The sequence below is a fragment of the Triplophysa rosa genome, linkage group LG10 (genome assembly GCF_024868665.1).
Source record: "Triplophysa rosa linkage group LG10, Trosa_1v2, whole genome shotgun sequence".
NCBI classification, from domain to species: Eukaryota; Metazoa; Chordata; class Actinopteri; order Cypriniformes; family Nemacheilidae; genus Triplophysa; species Triplophysa rosa.
Window position 1 is genome coordinate 25856482 of NC_079899.1, and position 21457 is coordinate 25877938.

A 21457-nucleotide genomic window follows, 5' to 3' on the forward strand; every position below is an offset into this window, starting at 1 on the left:
CATCAGATCAGGACTGATTCACGACACATAAGATCAGAATTTAAAAACAGGTGTTAAAATTTGAGGTTTCTTTTAAAAGCACAAGTGAACTTACATGCAGAGACAGAGTCATTGAGACATTCTTGTAGTATTAGACAATAAACTTGAGGCTCGTCTGGATTTGTGCGTGTCAGCAGATCAAAACCACATGACAAACTAAAGAAAACTTAAGAAATTTTCCATGTGAGAGAAACTTTAATGTGCAAAGAAACGTGAGTCAAGGCAGCGTGGAATCGTACTCTTGAGCATGTGAATAATTTTCCAGCTCGAACCAAAAATCCTGTTCAAAGAGTTTGCATCCATTCACTGAAAAACAGAAAAACAACAACATCCAGCAGAACAAAAGTCAATTCTCTGTGTACTAGTGTCTAATTCAACCCACAGTCATGTTGTAAAGCAAACGTCCCGTGCCAAGAAAAATACCTCAGATGGACCGGATTCAAGAGTTCCGCTACACCCGTCTCTTTGAAATCAACCGTCCAAACTTTTGTGCCCATGAACTCTACACCAGTGGCTGAGATGTCACTGACCATCACCTCTGACCTACATTTCTCATCTGGTCTCAATCTCATTGATTAGATTCACCATGAGACGTCCACATTACACGTTACACAAAAGATATGGAAACTTTCTCTGTTGTGTTTAACATGATAATAAACAAATATGAAAATAAGACTGGAACTGGGGTAAGGGTGGCGTGCACCATCCAACATTCTCCTCCGGGAATTACGGGCTTGTGTTCAGCACACCAAAACACACACACAGACAAACTTTAACGTTTAACACGTGTCTTGTGGACAACTGCGCTGCATTTCAGATGTTTATAATTAAGCTAAAGCGGTAAAGAGGCTACCAGTGTTGACTTTCACAAACAAACCCAAGCACAGCGTCTCCAAATCCGTTTGGATCTGTGGAGAGCATCTGCAGTGTTGGTAAACTCATGTGTAATCATAATCATATTTGTCCGTCTGACAGTTTCTACAATGTGGTTTGTGTAATGAAGCTCCTTCAGCATGATTCCACGCTGAGCACATCATGTTCTGGAATATCAAACAACTAAAGCACAGACGAGATCTCCTTAAGATCTCGAATATTTCTCTTTACACAGGAAGGAGATAAAACAGAACGCAAACGGAAACTTTTGCTTAAGTCTCATCTTTTCTCGTGAGAAAAGGTGTCAGAAATCTCACAAACGTTTCTGTCATTAGAGTTTGAGAAGAGATGTCGACAATGTGTCAAACTGAGCTCAGATCTGTCTCGTCTGCAATCAAAAGTCAATATTATTGAAGATCTCAATATCAACTCAAACATGTCTCATCACATTGACTCAAATCCAGATGATTTCACCTCTACGATCTACATTCATTTACACCTCCAGACTCAGAATTCAGTTTTTATTTCTCCTAAGGCTATGAAACATCTGAGACCCAAATGAAACAACTGAGAACTCCATCAGATCTCCTGAGCTATGAAGGAGCAACATAAATTTCCCATCTGAAGACGACAGTGAGAATTCTGGGTGTTTTTCTCAAGAGACATGTCTGAGACGAAGGAGCAAATGCTCTCCCTTTAATCTCACCGATGTCTAGGAGAAATTTGCTGTGATTTTCATCATTATCATTCTTGGGCCTTTTTACAGAGCAGGAGACCTGTGAGCTGAACGAAGAGATAAACTTGAGTTGAGTCAAAAAAGATCAGTACAGACCGGTGAGGAGCTGAGGTCGGCCGGCGGGATCCTCGCAGACAGGACGTCCTTCACAGGAAGTAGCAGCTGCAGTCTGGAGTCAATATGGAGAAGACTGTCGAGTTCAGAAGGTTCGGGAGTGAAACCTTCACCGGACACAACACACAGAGACGAGACCACCTGAGAAATAAAACGGCTTGTCAATGTCAACATTCTGCTTTTAAGGATGAACCTTATACAACATAGATAAATAATGTCAAATCAACCTTCTGCGTATTTTCGTAGTTCAATGAATATGTGCGTATCTAACAGTATCTAACAATAAAGCAACATCTGTGTGTCTTTCAGAAGCCATCTCGTGAAAATCAAGTCCAGCGGGTTTCCTGCACCTGGTATTTGCACTTTTGGACTTCAGACAATATTCTGATTGCTGCCCTCAGACGCTCAGTCCAAAGACCCGAATAACTAAAGCTTGACTAATCTCTTTCTGTTTCCCAGTGAGGAAATCTCCCATCAGGCCGAGAGGCGCTTCAGCGGACCAGCGAGCGCCGGGGTACGGCAGGGGTGAGGTAAGCTTTGGCACGCTGCCCGTGAGCAGATGTCGCAGCCGAAACGGAAGGCCGATCATAAGTCTCTGTGTAATTACGGTGACCTCACAGAGCACTGAGGCGGGATTATAATGTAGGAAAGTGCGATGGAAAAAACTGCAGGTTTGGATAGTTCACAATAACACTGTGACTCTGAGAGATGGCAAAAGTGAGTGAAAAGTGTTTCTAATAAATAAAGGAAATAAAACATTTAAGACAAACCTTTTTTTTAAAGTTGTATGGAAGTTATAGACGAGAAGAGTTTAGTCAGTATAAGGTAGTTTAGTACTTAAACTAGGCAGAATGTTCAAACGGCAAACAGTTTATTCACAATAAAAGTCTGTTATTTATAATTATAATATAGGATATGAATTTACAATCTGTCCCCATTTTAAGAGAATACAAAGACAAATATAACAATAACAATACAGAAGAACGATATCAGAATCCCTTTTAAAGGGATTCATTTCCAGCCGATGAACAAGAAAACATTGACTGCCAATCAAACTCCTTCAGAATTTAACAAAGCTCCCAGTGAAATTTTAAATGACAATGCCTATTTTTTTCATAAAATATTGCAGCATTTATAGTAAATAGTTTATCAATGTGGGTCATTCTCTTTCTAAAATTCGTGTGCCCTCATAATCTTCAGTTAAATCTGTAAATGCACTTCCGTCCTGTAATGACTATCCATCTTGGATGTTTTATGTTAGACGGCTTGGGCGGAGCATCCGTTAACTCCTCTCCTTTGACTGTCAGTCTGCTGCCAGTTCCATTTCAAAATGCAACGGCTATTTTTATACATCCAATCAAATCGCAGAGAAAGATGAAAGTCACTCCCCACTATTTTTCTGATTTGAAATTTCATTTCACTCAGAAATGCGTTGAAATACGGAAGTAAAAACGATCGCAACTTCCGGTTCACGGGGACTTTAACATTTGGTGTGAATAATCAATAACACATCACATTTTTTTTTTTTAGCAAACTGCATTTGCTTTTTTACAGCCATTTATTTCAGAACTACTGTACGTATGTGCAGTGTTGGGTGTAACTAGTTACTAAGTAATTAGTTACTGTAATTTAATTACTTTTCCCTTGAGAAAGTAAAGTAAGGGATTACTCTTGTTTTTCCTGTAATTTAATTACAGTTACTTCTGATGTAATTGAACTAAATACTGTGTAATATATTCCATAGTGGAAACGACATCGAAATTATAAGTCTAACTTTAAAATGTATGCTTTAATGCGTCCTTCTCACATTTGTATACTTTGGTCAGTTAATAAGAATAATTTCTGTAGTTATTTACTTGAATTAATTTTATAAGCCGTTTCATGTCTATCCTTGAATCAATTCTAATCAAGGTTGAAGTAGGATATAGGAAGTAATTGGTAATAAGTTATTAAATACTTTTGGAGAGAGTCATTTGTACAGTAATCTAATTACATTATTGAATATGTAACTAGTAACTAATTACTTTTTCAGAGTAAATTACCCAACACTGCGTGTGTGCGAGAATTAAATGAGATTAAACCAAAGCGTGACAAAAGTAAATCATAACAACACAAGTGATCTTTGTTCAGCTATCAGAACGGATTTTCTCTGTTCTCGGAGTTCAGGATGGAAACAGAAGAGTGAGTCAAGGTCCCATTTAAAGCCAAAATCACATTCAACCGCACATTCTGTCTCTTTAAGAAGAATGTGTACTACAGAGTGACTCAATGTTCCCGCGGCTCACAGTGCATTTATTACACAGGCAAAATGTCTTTAGTGTCTAGATAATTAAATGTGCAACAAAAAGAAACACATTATATTCTCAGCGTGTAATACAATAAATGCACATTCTGTAATTTCCACTGTCATTTCTCTTTCTTTCGGTACATGTACCTTTGGTGTGTGACTCGATGAATCTGTATTGTTCTGATCTTCCTCTAGATCTTTGAGTAGTTCCTCTAGTCTCTCTCTCTCGTGTTGTGTCAAGAGCACCGATGTGCCTGCAACACCTGCCAACTGAACACACACAGCATCTATTAGCACCTGGCCTAAAATCACACGAACATTTCATCTTTGTGCCAAAGAAACAAGGAACCAAATTTGTGGAAAGGAAAATGTAACATATGATCAGATCAGATTTCTGAGTGTACATCACATCCAAGCATTCTTTAAACATGAGATCATATCTTTTGTCTATCAAATTATCTAGAAAAATCTTTAACCAAGATACGTTTACTCAAAAAGCAAAATGAGTCTTGTTTTGGGGAAAAAAAATCAAAATGAGTTATGCTTAAAAGAAGATCAAATATCTGTCGATTGGGTTGGACAAATAAATCAAGTTCTACCTCTATTTTAATGACTTAATTCAGGTTATTTTTCCCATAAAGGTTAGCACAGATATCTTTGCTTGTTTTAAGCATAAACTCCCTTGACTTGGATCATTTTCCATAAAATAATACAATCTTAGGTCGTCATTTTGATTCTCAAGTGAATGTAAATCCTGATTAAACTATGTTTAAATATTTGTAGAGGAAACAAGACAAAAATACAAAGTAAGCAGTGTTTACTAACACACAATGTACACCGTTAGACTTTACATTTACAGTATTCCATCATCTTGGTGATGTTCTGGAAAGAAAATGTCCCCTTTCCTAATTCCACCTGACATGGACGAGCAATACTGGGTAATGAATCATTTTTCAGGGCTGTAACGTGAACTAAAGCCTGGCTGTTTAAAATGAAATAGATATAGATCCAATAAAAATAGATCAATATAGAATAAAGACGGGAAAGATAACTGCCCTGTATAAGATCTTTAAAGCTTCTGCACATGTTCAGTCATATGGGTCTAATTGGCCTGACGTGACCTCCACATACCTCTATATTTTTCTTGACAAAATCTTGCCTGCGCTTGCCGTGAGCAGCTCTGTGCCGTCTGCTGTCTGGAGACTGATCTTCCATCACCTGCTGACCCACTTCAGGCACGTCACACGTGTTTTCTGTGTCAACACGCACAATAAACTGATGAGATGAATGATAAACATGTAATTCACTGATGAAGGTGCTCTACATTTATTACATCACACTGGACCCGTGCACACACACACACGCACGCACAGGACACACACACGTCTGGTTTACTATCTCCGTGGGGACAGTCCATAGGCATAATGTGTTTATACTGTACAAACTGTATATTCTATCCCCTATCCCTAACCCTATCCCTAAACCTAAGATCATAGAACACTTTTTGCATTTTTAGATTTTTAAAAAATATTGTTCTGTACAATTTATTAGCTTTTTTGCCCATGAGGACCTCAATTTTGGTCCCCACGGTGACACGAGTCCCCATGTGTTGGTGTGCATTCAGGTTTAGGTCCCCACCGGGATATACAAACATGAACACACACACACACACACACACACACACACACACTGGACCCGTCCACACACACACACACGCACGCACACACACTGTCTGATCTCACGAGCTACAGAAAGATAATTTATGGGAGCATGACGCCCTCTAGTGTTAAAACAACGACATGCAATCAGTAATGTTCCAGAAAATAATTTTTTTACCTCTAAATGTGAAAAAATCCTGTCATTAACTCAAATTAAAACCAGTCTTTCTTAAACATGTATTTCTTTCATACTACCACAATATACGCTTCATTATATTGTGCGCCTTAAGCATTAAAACATCTTAGATTTTTCAGAAGAAATGAAAAAGGAGCTTTAGTATCAAATCAACGTTTCAGTTACTCAGTGCAAAATATACTTTGTAATTTATCATTTCCTTCACTTCACCTTCCTTTTGACATCTCGGGTTTAAATCTTCGAGAACTTCAGTCCCAAACACAGGCACAAAATCCACTTCCTCGCTGCAATCCTGAGCTGAGAGAATAAAGGTGAATCCCTCATCTCCACAAACAAGAAAAGACATGAACACATGAAGGAGATTCTTTCACAGATTAGCTTTGCATCTTTTGCATGTTTGATTTGGGTCACGCGATTCACACCACACATGACAGCCGATGTTTGAGAGATTCCTAAGAGCGCTCGTGACGAATGACTGCGCACACACAGCTTTTCTCTTCAATCACACTTACAGCTGTCGGGGGTCAGCGCGAGAAAGCGTCTGGTGTTGTCCATCTCATCGCTGCTCTCGGGACTCATTCTGACAGCCTATAAAGCATGGCTAAATTACCAAAGGGATGAGACGTTTGTATCCATCACCGATGCGTTTGGGCGGAAAAACCCACCTGAAGCTCCTGCCAGAGTCTGAGATGAAGTTCCCTGCCTTTCCGCTTCACCTCTCTCTCCGCTGACACCTTGCGAGCCAGAATCCGGTCCAGTTTCTTCATTTTCTTGATGGCTTTTCTCAACTCTGGATCTTCGTCTTCCTCATCCGAATCTTGTGAAAAACAAACGAAGAGCTATGTTCTTACGTATTTCACTCTACCGTCCAAGTCGATAACACTTACAGAAACACTCAGATCGCTCATTTACCTTGATCAGAACCGTGTTCTGCGCAATCGCTGACATCACGTGTGTTCTCCTGAACCTGCTTTATGATTTATGTCATTAACGCCTACTGTCGTGCGGGTTTTAAATGTTTTAACAAAAATATACACAACTTCACCGCAGTATCCTTTACATCAGGGCTGAGGACCTCGAGAGACCCGTGGCCGTCTCGACTCGCTCTCCTGATCTCAGAGAAAGACTCTCGACTCCCAGCGTGAGATCGTTCACAGCTGGCCGGTCGAGATATATCATCCAGGCTGCCTTTGGTGATGTCCATGTAATCCTCAGATAAAGCGACTACAACATTTACTGTTGGAAAAGCGTTTTGTTTTTAGAGGCAGAGTTTACTGTTCGTTCCTTCACCAGCACAGTACAGTCCGGGTGAAGTCATGTATGTGCTTTCTGCTCTGCTTTAGACTTCAGATCAAGATATTAGGATTCAAGACTTTCTTATTATTACACGTTTCTTACACATTCATGCACTTCATGGATCACAAGATGACATTGAAAATATAATAAAGCATTAGTGCAGTATTGCTTACCCTGACCAAAGGGCAGATTCTCTGATGGACATGCAATGTTTTCCTGTAACTTCTCTGGATACTATAGTGATAAATCATGAGCATCATGAGTGAAGATAAAGATGGGATGTTTGTGTGTAATGTGTGTCACGTGTTTGTACCTGCAGGGATTCTGGACCCTCATAACTGACCCGAGAAACCACCTCCAGACGATCCGTTGCGTCCATATCATATCCACGCGCAACTGCACATCTGCGGGGTATTGCGCAAAAGTAGAATTAAGAAAGCCATCATAGATGGAAAATCCAGGCTTAATTCCTTATCTTGGTTTTGTGCAATGTCATCGCTGTACTGTCATCTCTCAGGCTGATCATATCCCATCGTAACGCAAGGAAAAGTAACGTTAGAAAATACGACTTAAAGCATTGCGCATGGTCGGCCTTTACGTTTCATTGGCATGGCGACGCTCAAACAGTTTAAACGAAGCGAGTTACTAAATGGATTTCTTACCCTGTGAACTTCACGCGAGCTGTTTTTTATCCTTTGTTTAGCGCGAGGTATCTAAGGACGCTAAAAGTTACCGGATGTGGTAACTGTGGCTGCAAAATGCTCGACTTCATTGGGCCGCTGCGCAGACCGAACGGTGCATGACAAAAGTGTGCACGGCTTTAAAACGATTCCCAACCAGATGCTGCGTCTCAATCCGCAAACTATCCGTCCTAAATAGTGTTCGACTGTAGAATTAGTATGTCCCAACTCGTAGTATGTTGAAAATAGTATTCCAAAGATTCCCGGATGGTCTACTACTTCCGGTAGAAATTCGAAGTGCAGATGGAAAAGAGACCTCAGCTGTGTCCCAAATGACATACTATACACTAGTATGCACTTAAACTCAGTCATGTAGTGTATGAATTGTTGAAGGGTAGCATCCTCCCAATTGGAATACTAAACGGTTTTATACTAACCGGAAGTATATCGGTTTCCCAGACGAGCGCAAATGACGTCAATCGAACGGCACAATGCGTGTGAATAATAATATATTTGCGCATTGTTTTGCCCAGCAATACTCTAGTCATCATCGGACTAGAGTTTTGCTCGAGCACGAGCAGCGTCTGATAGCCCCGCCTCCCTTCCGTTACGTAAGCGAAACTGCGTCCGTTGAGTGCGTGAAGTGTCCACAGTTCCACACTTCATATTTTCGGCTGAAAAGGTGTATTTAAGCACGTTTAGATATTTGTACTACAAAACAGACAAAAACACTTATTAAGAATGTCATTTTTTGTGTGTGGAGAATGATCAGATCATTACAGTTTGAATCTCTTTGTTAAAGTCATAAGAATGAGAGCACAAGTGTTTACAGAAATAGTACACTTTATTATATAGATTAATCTCTGTTCTCATATAATTTATTGTGAAATCTCATAAAGGCTTTTGGATTTGCTGGCACTACACCGACACCTACAGCTGGACATGACTGTATGGTTATTATATAAAGCTTCACATTCACTGTTTCACATCCAAAGCTGAGAAATGCATCTTTCTGTATGAAAATACAACCTAGACAAATATTGATGCCGCGTGTCCCTTTTTAAACCCCACCAATAATTTTGGTCATGCAAAAATAAAACTAGGACGTGTCTCACTTAGAACAGACCATAATCACTTCATTATTAAGTCATTACAAACAAGTCAAAATAGAAGATAGAATGTACTGCAACAACATACAGTATACATCCAGCTAATACTGAGCTAATATAAACAATATATATATATATACAAAAGTATTCTGTAAATCTTGCACACACACGGTTTGATAACGAACACATATTTTAGAAATGTTACACAACAGTTTACAAAACAACAACTATTGTGCAGTGCTGCTGTCTTACAGAGAAACAGCAATCAAGTGAAGACCCAGTCACCATGACAACGGTTATCATGACAGCGTTACGATGATCCTAAAAGTGCAAAAGTCAACCCGCTGTGCTGATACCATCAGATCATATGTGCATGAACAACATTTCATCAAGTATAAATTTGGTTTGAATAGTGTTCTTGCTCTAATAATTGTGTTATGGTCAGTTAAAGATCAGGTAACACATTCTCATATTAATGTTGAGTACCTATAGAGTAGTCTTGCATACGTAGTATCTTCGAAGAGTAGGCCTATTTAGTTTGATCAAATTTATAAAAGAGAGATACAGCTGTACGATTATTTCCGGAAAAACACGAGCAGGCAGTGGGACGGAACTACAGCACGAGCACACAACACATCATCGCATTAATCCCTTCGTGTTGTTTACATTATGCACGTACACGCCGATTGCAAACAAAACACAGACGTATGACTTAGTTTGACTTACCACGTGCGGTTCATGTCCGGCATGTTTTAGCACTGGGACCGCTCCATCTATCAGTTTCAAACCATCTCCAAATCCAGCGTTATATCCACCATTTATATAACATCCATCACTGAAATGCCGTGAACAAAAAAACACACCTCAACTTCTCTCACTATCACAAGAGTAACGAGCTGCAGCTGCAGGCCCACAGCACAGCCAATCTTGATAAGCAGGTCTTCCTATTGCTCGACGGTTGGCTATTTCTTTCGCCTTGCCGTGGGCGTGCTTTTCCAGATGAATTGCCCAATAACAGGAATAGGATCCCTGTTACGAAACAGGGATCCAGACTTATAAAAAAACTTTCCAAAACAAGTTGGAGTGCTGGGGGAGTGTATCGAGCACAGAAATACTACGTCATACGTCCAACTAGTTTTTTAACAAGTCGACCATGCTAAGCATGAGAAGCCAGCACGTTAAACAGTGTAAAGAAGTCAGAATGCATGACATAGCATGTTACCCGATCTTTAAACATTTTTATTTAGAGTCACTCTCTCTTAAAATAAAAAGAAAACAAAGACAAAGTCCAGGCACTGTGGGAAATGCAGGAACATTATATTTCTATTAAGGTAGAATCGGTGCGTGTGGTAGAGAAGGTCCTCAGGAGCTCATTGAAGTCACACTGAATGTTTGTGCTCTGTGATGCGGCACATTCCACCAGCGTTCGGCCCATGTGAGCGTGCAGCGCTTCACCCAGTTTAGCGGTGGCCGTGCGGACGCTGCTGCCGCGACCGTGAGCCGCTCCGCTGTTACTGGAGCAACTGAGCAGGTGCCAGAAGAGAGGAAGAACCTTCTGCTCCACCAGCTGAGGCTTGCGTGGATACAGCTCCAGCGCCAGCTCTGCACGGCACAGAATCACACATCAACACATGACCAGACTGCTCCTGGTCTTATTGAAACCAAGTTCTTGAATTCTCGGACTCACCTGCCACTTTCTCAATAAGATCCAGCTTTGCCTTCCCGCTCACATACTGAGCCTTTGAGCAGAAGGGTTGTAGGAGCAGACTGTTGTCTAAACATATAAAGCATTCATATAACAAATGAACAAAGAAGTAAACGTGAAACAGCTTTAATACCTTTAGGACTGTAGCTTATCTGTGAAACGTGAACAAAAAATTAGACGCACCGATGTTATCCACGAGCGCCTGGACGGCCCCCAGCGCTGCCGTGTAGATGCCGTTGTTTTTGGAGTTAAGGTGATTGTCCACAATGGCTGGAATGAGAATATTGAGCACTTTTGTGAGGTTGTCTTTGAGCAAACGGATGATGTTCTGCAAGGCCTCCAGCGCCCGCAGGTTCACTTTACTGTTGGACTCCTGCAGACGCGCCTTCAGAGCATCAAACACCTGCAGTAGATCAAGCACACAGTCACCGACACCTCAGAACATCGTCCGCAGAAGACAAACAGTCACATGATGCACAGCATCTGACGGAGGTGTTCTCTCACCGGCAACATGCTGCTGATGACCAGAGACGGGTTCTCTTCACAGTCAGTTTCCAGCTGATCGATGGCTTTGATTCTCTCTCGGAAATCCTTGGAGTTCAGCAGCGTCTTCATCTGTTTGATGTATTCGCTTCTGTCTGCGAGGCTGTGGACGGCTGCTTTACTGATGATGAACTGACCGCAGTCTCTGCTGAACACATGACCACACGTGTCATCGTAACAACAACACAGATCGGATCCTGTGCTGAAGAGACGCTATCTGTCACCCACCTGTTAGACACTAGAGGTGTGAGGGACGAGGTGCCCGGGAGAGAACGCCTGCCCCGCGCTGATGGAGCGTCCTGAGGCATCTCGCCCAAGCCCTGAAACACACACACACACACATGTATGAGATCTGAGATCAGCTCGAGGGGAACACTGGAAATGTTTTTCAGATCATGAGAACTGTAATGAGAGAATGTACCTTAGTCTTGAGAGTGAAGACGGCGTCTCTGATGGTGGGCAGATCTTTAGCAGGGACGAACTTCTCCAGCATTTTATCAAAGTCACGATGAGAAGATAAAAGCAGAAGCATCCTCCGACCGAAGTACCTGACAGAAACATCATCGTGATGTGTATGAAGGGCGGACAGCGTCAGAGCGTCTGATGAAGTGACCTTTGACCCATGACTCACCTGGCCTCTTGAGATGAATCCTGAGACAGCTTGGAGACGGCAGGCAGGAGGCGGTCGGTCAGATCTTTCGCTCCAGACAGCAAGCGGGCGGCTCCCACCTTCTCCACCAGAGAACACAAATGCTGAGCAGTGCACTTCCGAACGACTGAGTTCAAGTGACTTTTGATCAAACAAACACCAGAAATAACAATCAAAGATTTATCAACATCACCTTGGCAAGAATCCGTCCTTAACTACACTAAACACTCGTAATGAAGTGAAGTTTAGCTCTGCGAATGCGTGTTTTCTGACCCGAGTCCTCCGACGAGCAGTGCGTTCATGCTGCGGGTGGCCGTGCAGTTCTGCACCATTCCGTCCAACGCTTTGTCCACGTCTTGTCTGATGAATGTGTTGGTTTCTCCGGCTTTATGGAGCAGAGCTCTGACCGTCCCCTCGAGCTCCTGGTCCATCCCCTTCTGCAGAACAGCGAACATCTCGCTCAGCGTCACCACGGCAACACGAGACACTCCGGAGCGCAGGTTACGAACCTGAAAAACACAGAAATCATTCAACTGTGCTGGAGATGACACTGTACTCTACTGTACACTTTAATGGGATTGAAACAAGCGAAATGAATGACTGTGTAAATGATTCTGTGGATGTGTACATGATTCAATGGATGTGTGAATGAATCAATGAATGTGCAAATGATTCTGTGCATGTGTACATGAATCAATGGATGTGAACATGATTCAGTGGATGTGTGAATGAATCAATGGATGGATGGATGTGAACATGATTCAGTGGATGTGTGAATGAATCAATGGATGGATGGATGTGAACATGATTCAGTGGATGTGTGAATGAATCAATGGATGGATGGATGTGTACATGATTCAGTGGATGTGTGAATGAATCAATGGATGGATGGATGTGTACATGATTCAGTGGATGTGTGAATGAATCAATGGATGGATGGATGTGAACATGATTCAGTGGATGTGTGAATGAATCAATGGATGGATGGATGTGAACATGATTCAGTGGATGTGTGAATGAATCAATGGATGGATGGATGTGAACATGATTCAGTGGATGTGTGAATGAATCAATGGATGGATGGATGTGTACATGATTCAGTGGATGTGTGAATGAATCAATGGATGGATGGATGTGTACATGATTCAGTGGATGTGTGAATGAATCAATGGATGGATGGATGTGTACATGATTCAACGGATGTGTGAATGAATCAATGGATGTGAACATGATTCAGTGGATGTTCAAATGATTCAGTGGATGTGCAAGTGATTCAGTGACTCACCTCCTGAATAAGCACAAGACAAACATCATGAGTTCTGCTGATGAGAACATTGGGGTGATACAGAGCCAAACTACGCACGATGTTCAATCCCTCGATCTTCTTCTCCCTACACAAACATATTGAACAGTATGTGCACTTATCAACAACTGGTTCTTTCATCATTTCTTCTCCTCTGGTTTGAACTTGACAGTGTGATACGGCAGATACTGTAGCTCTTCTTTAGAAAAGAAATGTGAACATGCAAAGAGGTACAGACAGAGTGAATCTTTCTTAGGGTTTCTGAGTAAATACTGAATCAACATCTACAGACTGAAGCTTGAATCAGCACTGATGATGTCTCACCAGTCGTCTGAGGCAAGCAGTCTGAAGCTCTGAGTGAGAGACAGCTCTGGTTTAGAGAAAGGCCGCAGGACTGTCTGATCCTGACCCTCTTTTTTAGGAGTCTCAGGAATCAGCTCATCTGAGAAACAAAAAAAAAACATTCTTCAGTAACGGAGAGCTAGATCAGAATTTAAAAATGACGACCATGAAACGTCACATGATGTCATTTCAAACATGTCTAATAACAGATGAATGTTTAATCATTCAAGTGAATCTCACCAGAGCCGTGTGATGCTGAAGGACGGGTTTGGGTCCGGGTCAGACTAGACGTCCGTCTGAGTCGGGGCGGCGCGTTTCTATTAGGTGGGCCGGACGGAGGGGTGGGATGATGGGCGGGGCTTACACTCTTGACAGGATTTTGAGTTAGGCCGGAGGGAGTTTCGCCTGAGAGTGACTCGGAAGCGTTCAACCTCACGTCTGCAAATACAGAAACATGTCAGAAGACAACACACGATGAGCAGAGATGAGGATCACCGGTGTTGACCTTTTTACCTTTCACACAGTCAACATCATGAGTGAGCGCATGCGTCAGACGGCGTCTCATTGGCTCATTGGTTTCCTGCTGCTGAAGACAACGCTGTCGCATCTTCTCACGAGTGAACTTTGAGAGTTTGATCCTCTCCTGTCACACACACACACACACACACACACACACACACACACACACACACACGAGTGTATCATCATTCGTCAAACTATCAAAGATCAGACAGTTAATAATAAACTTCAGACTGCTGATTGGTTCAGCTTTAGTTCGAATAAATGAGCACCTCCTCAGGCTCAGCGCTGTCATCAGAGTCCACACGACCGGCAATGAGAGCGTGGCCGTACACCCCTGACGGAGGCTCGCGGGGGGGTTTGTTAACTGAGTCGCCCTGCTCAGGAGACGCTGTCACACTGAGACGACCGGAAAGAACAACAGATCCAAAAACTCCTGCAGAAACCCAAACACCAAGATCAAACATGACATCTGCAGTCTTTCACTTTAACATTCGTGATGTGAGAAATCAAAGCAACCTCGTCCGATCACTCCCTCTGACATCTCGTGAGCGCTGCGTAACTTCGACACCTGCTGCTGAGATCCTGAGAACACAGAACAGAGCCGATATCATAAGAGAAACATGAGAACCCAAAACCAAAGAAAGACAAACACCCTTCTAAAACATCCAGAAGTGCTCTGATCTCAGACATGAGGGTAAAAACATATCCGACTTTTCCAAACGAGAAGGTAAAAGGAGAGTTTTTAGAAGGACAAGATCCATCAGCATGTGTACTGGTGTACTCATTTACACTGATGTGATTGGTTCTTCCGCTCTCATTGAGCTTTGACATGATGGTTTTTTTTATATTTAAAGGGATAATTCGCTCAAAAATGAAAATTATGTCATCATTTACTCTCCATCAGGTTGTTCCAAACCTGTATAATTGTCTTTGCTCTGATGAACACAAAGGAAGATATGTGGTAGAATGTCAGTAACCAAACAGACCTCATCCCCCATTTACCGCCATAGTAGGGAAAATAAATACTATGGGAGTTGATGGGGGATGAGATCTGTTTGGCTACTGACATTCTACCAAATATCTTCGTTTGTGTTCAATCTGAGGGTGAGTAAAATATGACAGAATGTTCACTTTTGAGCGAACTATCTGTTTAAGATGTGAAGAATGTGATGTCTCCTTAAACACTTCAGCAATGGTTCCGTGCGTGAGCTGGTCACCTTTAGAAGGTCTGAGGAGGCGGAGCTGCTCGCGCCCGGCCCCTCTTATCCGGGGTGGTGATGTCATCTCTTCATCTGGATCTGATGGTCTGTTTGAGTAAATGAGTCTCTGACCCATGATACTGACATTTCCATCAGCGACGCATTTATCCTGCTCCATCACACCTGCACACACACACACACACACACACACACAAACACACACACACAAACACACACACACAAACACACACACACACACACACACACAGCTGTGGCATGTTTGAACTTGTATGTCTGGAGTGCTCGTGTGAAATCTGCATGTACCTTGAGCGTCCCCTGCCGCCACTCTCACGTGTCTCGATGACGATACGCTCATCATATGTGCTTTTGAGTTCACAGGGCTACATGAAACAGATTTCACGCACATGAGACGTTTTCAATGTCGGTTCTATCATATGAGAACAGATGAATGTTTGAGTATGTGTGACCTGCTCTTGATGCCGGTGGGTGTGGGAGGTGAGCAGAGACTGCTCAAGCCGCTCTCACTCAGAGGACTGGCGACGGACGGGGACGTCCGATCCGGAGAGTCAGGAACCAGCTCCAGTTTTACAGCCGAGTCAGGACTGTCGGGATCCGGGTCTGAGCAGCTCACGCTGACCGCCGCCCGTTTCTTAGCAGCACTGTTCCTCAGCGAGCGCAGAGAGTTCAACATCTGAGAGATAAACACAGACCGGCATTAGACGGAAAGTCAGATGTGCAGCAGGACTGCAGTGACGTCGCCCTCCTCCTCACCTCCTCCCTGTCCAGCGCCTCCTCCTCGGGTTCTCGTGCTCTGCTGAGAGACAGATCCAGATGCAGGTTTCTGTCTGATGCTGGAGGTGAGGAGGGCACCGAGGGTCTCCGATGGCCGGATGAAGCCCTCGCGGTACGAGGAGGCAGCGGAGACCGCTTACTGGAGCTCACGTCACCTGTGACATCACCAGAGAGGAGTTTACAAACATATTTGCACCATCATTACGTGAAACAGTTAAACGCAGATGTGAACAATCATCTGGATTCATGAACACAACACAGTCAAAAAACAACAGCGCAGCAGAAAACGTGTGCTGACCCGTGACGTCCCTCCGGAGACGAGGGCTGATCTCACGTTTGTTCGGCCACGTGTTGGAGGCGGAAAGCGAGGACTCGGTGTGATTTCTGCGGGGTAAGGTCGGGGCGAGCAGACTTCCTGTCACTGGGGTCAGAGGGTACGAGGGCAGAAGGAAGGACCCTGGAGGTGTTGAGTTGGAGGGGAGTGAGAACGTTCGCTCCACACTCGGGCTGCCAGACGTGAATCGACTCGTCTTGGACAAACCTGCAACAGGTCAAATATGAAAAAAAACCCAGAAGTATTCCCTAACCCTACAAATCACGTGAGAGCGTTTCGCTGGTCACCTTTCTCAGAATCACTCAGATTGGCTATTTTGAAAATCTCTGGATCCGAGTCTAAACTTCCGCTGCGGCGATGTCGACCCAAAGAGCGCCGCGTGCTGGCCGGAGAGCGAAACTGCAGAAGGTCTGATGAACCTGAAGCCCAAAAGATGACAGAAGAGTTATGTTTACCTCACACGTTTAACATGCACAAGAGACCACGCCCACAACCCCACCCCCCCACATCTGTTCCTACAGAGCCAAGAAAATACAGATTAACAATCAGAATTGAAAACGTCTCCATTGAGTTGTGAAGAGTGAACAGTATGAGTGCAGTGAGGACAGATGGAGTGTCAGTGCTCTTACTGGATTTGTCAGCTGTGTGCTGATTGGTTCTCAGGTCTTCACTGCTCACCTGTGAGGAGAAACACCAGTGAGATCAAAATGAGCAACAGCACAACCATCAAACATCCCTCTCACTCATTTCTGAAGAGCATCATCATGAACACAGATGACAGCTGCTTCGCACACAACAATCAGGTCTGATATCACACAACTGTCTGATCATTTAAAACGTGTGACCCAGACGATCTCACATCATCTCCAGTTGAGCTGAAGAAACATCAGACACATTCACTTTCATTCATTAACATATACAGAAAATACAGATCTCATCTGAACACTTCATTCTACTTTTAAATAACATGAAAAGATTCGATGAATAAAGAGTTACAACACAAACTAGAAAGTGTTTATTACCAAGGCTGATCATCATCTAACAGATACTCCCAGTCCCATACTCAAAAGATCCCAGATGAGATCTAAATATCCTAGTTATTTCTCCTAGACATCAATGAGATTAAATAGAGAGCAAATGGAAATGAATATTTCTCCCAAGAAAGAGAGTCAGATGAGATCTGAGAACTGAGCTCGGATTTGTCTCGTCTGCAATCAAAAGTCAATCAATATTATTGAAGATCTCAATATCAACTCAAACATTTCTCATCAAATTCTCACAAATTGAAAGAAAGAAAAATCACAGAAGAGATATCTTAAATGTCTCGCTTTTTTACCAAGATACCAGTAAGATTAAATGGAGAGCAAACGGAAGTCTCATCTGCTTCTCAGATGTTTCTCCTGAAAAAAAAGTGTCAGAAATTTGACAAACATCTCTGTCATTAAAGTTTGAGAAGAGATGTCAACAATGTGCCAAACTGAGCTCAGATTTGTCTCGTCTGCAATCAAAAGTCAATATTATTGAAGACCTCAATATCAACTCAAACATGTCTCATCACATTTACTCAAATCCAGATGATTTCACCTCTACGATCTACATTCATATTACACCTCCAGAGTCCAGACTCAACATTTGATTCTCTTTTTATCTCTCCAGAGCAATTTTAGGAGAAACATCTGAGACTGAGCTGAGAACTCCACGAGATCTCCTGAAAGAGCAATGATGTGTTCTCTTGGGCCGTGCAGCAGTAGCTGTGTTCTGATACAAGACATCTCTGTAATAAGAGTTTCTAAGACGTTTGTTGATGCCTGCAACATGAAGATGCTGATGTCATCACTCACCTGCTCAGGTGACTTTCCGTTAGACGTGTCGCAGGCCTGCCGGCCTCCAGAAGAGGACAGGGCGGATTTCTCCCACGGCAGTTTATTTTTCCCCGCGCTCACGATCCTCCTCTGTTGAGCGATGTTATCTGTGAGGGACCCCAGACTGCCACACATCTGATCCGAGTCTCTGCCACTCTGAAGACCGCGCGAGCTGTGAGCTCGGCCACCGTTCAGAACCCAGTCCAGATCAGCACCGGAGCCCAACTGAGGTGAACGTCTCTGTCCGGGTTTGGGCAGGACGAGAGCGTACTCCACCATCCCGTCTGGAGACAGCCGGGGGAGGACGTGTCGAGCTCTGCGTGCCTGCACGGCTGCCATGAGCCCGTCGGCCTCTTCCGTCAGCTCCGCCCTGTCGATGGCTTTCATGAGCGGCTGTTTCTTGCCGGTGTCCAGACAATAATCCAACACTGCGAAAAGCTCCAGGGCCGCGTGACGCACCTTCTTCTTGCTGTCGCCGAGGGTCGGAGACGCTTCCAAGCACAGAGCGGGGATGTTAAAGTCCTTGCGGGGATGCGTGAGCAGGGAGGCGATGATGATGTTAAGAACGTCTTCTCGAACCCTGGAGTTCTTGTGCCTGAGCTGACCCATCACGAGGTCCAGCACTCTCTGCGGACCCACCATTCTCATCAGCTGCCTGAAAACATTCATGTACTCGTGTCGGGTGACGTTACGAGAATCGCCCAGAGTTTTCAGTGTGACAGAAATGATCTCCTTGTAATATCTGTCCACGCTGTACTCCAGCTTCTCGATCAGCAGGTTGATGATCTGCAAGGTGCCGTACAAGACCTTAAAGTTGTTGTCGTCCAGAAGTTTCCGTAGAAACTGGATGAACTCCGCGATGCTGCCGGAGGTCACCTGGTTGAGATCCAGCTCCAGGAGAATGTTCTTCAACTTCTCCACCCCATTGGTCCGGTTCTGGTAGTTCTGGTGGTCCAGGAGCTGCTGGTGTAACTCCTGAGGTATTAATCCATAAATCATCATGGACGATGGTGCTGCCGCTCAGAATCCAGTCAGAGGCGGACTTGTGTCATGATGGTGAGAAATGTAGAGGCGTCACATGATGGGACTGTGTTTGTGATGTGAACATGTGTAGCAGCTCCACAACTAGAGAAGAACACACAGATGTTTTATATAAACTAAACGTACACACCCACAGGAAAATTAACCACGGTTTTATTACAGTTCTTGGCAGACACATTTCTATTTGTATAACCACAGTCTTACTACAAATACCATTACAGTAGGTTACTGTAGAAAGAACATTATTCACTTGTGGTTTCCGTGGTTTAATTATAGTAACTATGTTGTTGTTTTATAGTAAAGAATTGGTTTATTTTTGGGACGCACGATAAATTAACGGCCGATAATTTCTAAAATAAACCATAGTTTTACTATAAAACAACAACAATCAAAATTCAGGCCAATATATTATAGCCGATAAATTATGAATCATTTCCTCTGGTTGAACCACTTCAGCTGCACGCTGCTCACAGTTAAAACACAGCAAAGTACTGTCTTTCTGTCGTGATCGTTCACTTACTGATATTAGCCAAACACGGTTGATGTAGGTACAGTATGTACTGTAGATATTTATGGATGTGCAAATTATATGAACAAAAGCATATTGTTTGAATCAGACTGCTGTCTGAACGCTTTCTGTCTTGACACCTGTTAGACGCGTGGCTATTAAGAACACTTTTCTGGGTCGCTCTGAAAGAACATCTAGAATTTGTTTATCAAGTAAACATCATACCAGAAACGTTTAAAAGTTAAACAATCTTTAATTAGTGCAAAGTAGGCTTGGTACATGATTTTCAGGTGAAAGAAATACATTTTCAGTCACAGAAAATGTTATATTACAATTTAGATACGGTATATCGAACAATATATCGGTTATCGGCTTCCAATGTTGAAGAATTATCGGTTATCGGCCAAAATTTACATATCGGTGCATCCCTAGTTTGTTTTCATAAAGACCGTTTATCTCGATGAATCACGTTATGTCTGTCTGTGTAGAAAAGAAAATGCCATAAAAGGAGTGAAGTGAATGTGCTGTGTTGGTTAAAATAAGAGTGTGAACAGCTGCGGAGTGTCTGAAGTGTCTTTTAAAGGTTAATGCACTCTGAATTATCATTTGCATGAATAATGTGAATGGTCGGTGTGAATTAGACTGTAATTCATGGAGAGTTCATTTCTAAACGACTCTGAATCATATGACAGAGAGAAACCACCTGTAGCGCGACATTCACTCCACATCATGTTATACGTTCATTATGTGTAAAGATGTAACGCTGTTACCGTCATTTCATCACGACTGACGTTTGCTTTATATTTTCACTCCATACATGTGTACTTTCATCGAAGCAAAAGGCGGTTTTTGTGTGAAACACGATGATTCATACACACTATAACAACACTGACATGGGCACGATATTCACATTATAAACATGACCATCACGAAACTGTAAGAAACACTGTGTTTTATGAATATGCTAAGTGTTTGTGTGTTCGAGTGAGAATCAAACCTGTTATTGACGATAAAAACGAGTCCAGATGATTTCGCTCCAGATTGTGTCTGATTCTCGCTCTGGTTCACTCTGATTATGTGAGTCTGAGGTCAAACGGTATGATTTCGGTCTGGTTTTGGCTGTTTTTCGGTCTGATTTTGGTTTTCTCGCTGCTTCCATCGCAACACTCAACCAAAATGGCGCCGATGTCACAAACCAGCCGCTGCCATGGCGACGAGACCTCTGACCTCTCCGCGGGCTCACTTGCGCAGGGTATTGTAGGAAGTGTAGTTTACAAGTGTAAAGTCCCTGACCCACCCAGACATGTCCATGGAACCACACACAACAAAAATACAAATGCTTTTAAAAATATACCATACAATAGTGTGTCATATATGGCGTGATTTGTTTTATTTTTATACCTAAATGTCATGGAAATTACCTTTCAAAATTACCAACTAAAACGTCAAAGTTCCCAGTTTTAGAAACTAAAATGTCTATTAAAATGCAACTTATATAACCCGATGTGTGAATAAGTGAGTTATTCTGATCATATCAATATATCAATATATGTTAAAGCTCAATGTAGTATGTTAGATAGCTAGATGTTGTTGTTGTTGTTGTGTTTTAGGATATTTTTGTTTGTGTTAAGGAATCATATTGTAATGT

General features: G+C 42.7%; 2 protein-coding genes across 10 annotated transcripts in view; both read right to left on the minus strand.

Moving 5' to 3' along the window:
- The window catches only part of fsip1 (fibrous sheath interacting protein 1), a 20349-nt gene extending 11902 nt beyond the window's left edge, over positions 1-8447 (minus strand). For 2 of the 8 annotated variants that reach the window (XM_057343261.1, XM_057343254.1), the window contains exons 1-11: positions 7862-8308; positions 7513-7603; positions 7373-7433; positions 6949-7139; positions 6816-6870; positions 6569-6720; positions 6416-6491; positions 6114-6227; positions 5181-5302; positions 4197-4319; positions 1745-1903 (exon numbers count right to left, since the gene is read on the minus strand). In XM_057343261.1, the coding sequence (XP_057199244.1) occupies positions 1745-1903; positions 4197-4319; positions 5181-5302; positions 6114-6227; positions 6416-6491; positions 6569-6720; positions 6816-6870; positions 6949-7139; positions 7373-7433; positions 7513-7578 (1119 nt within the window). In that variant the 5' untranslated portion in view covers positions 7579-7603; positions 7862-8308. The other 6 variants (XM_057343256.1, XM_057343258.1, XM_057343257.1 and 3 more) reach the window with 6 other exon arrangements.
- Positions 8448-8722: 275 nt separating this feature from the next.
- On the minus strand, positions 8723-20986 carry LOC130560652 (TOG array regulator of axonemal microtubules protein 1). 2 transcript variants are annotated; one of them, XM_057344603.1, is made up of 23 exons: positions 20807-20986; positions 18240-19385; positions 17028-17076; positions 16686-16817; positions 16363-16605; positions 16044-16219; positions 15740-15963; positions 15576-15652; positions 15270-15434; positions 14569-14634; positions 14322-14485; positions 14044-14173; positions 13771-13968; positions 13513-13630; positions 13171-13276; positions 12159-12394; positions 11868-12026; positions 11658-11784; positions 11465-11556; positions 11198-11381; positions 10877-11096; positions 10676-10762; positions 8723-10590 (listed from the first exon to the last, which is right to left on the minus strand). In XM_057344603.1, the coding sequence occupies exons 2-23, from the start codon at positions 19260-19262 to the stop codon at positions 10304-10306; spliced, it is 4263 nt and encodes a 1420-aa protein (XP_057200586.1). In that variant the 5' UTR covers positions 19263-19385; positions 20807-20986; the 3' UTR covers positions 8723-10303. The 2 variants fall into 2 exon arrangements, with proteins under 2 accessions (XP_057200586.1, XP_057200585.1); XM_057344602.1 differs by having other exon boundaries at positions 11198-11384.
- Between the last annotated feature and the right edge of the window lie 471 nt (positions 20987-21457).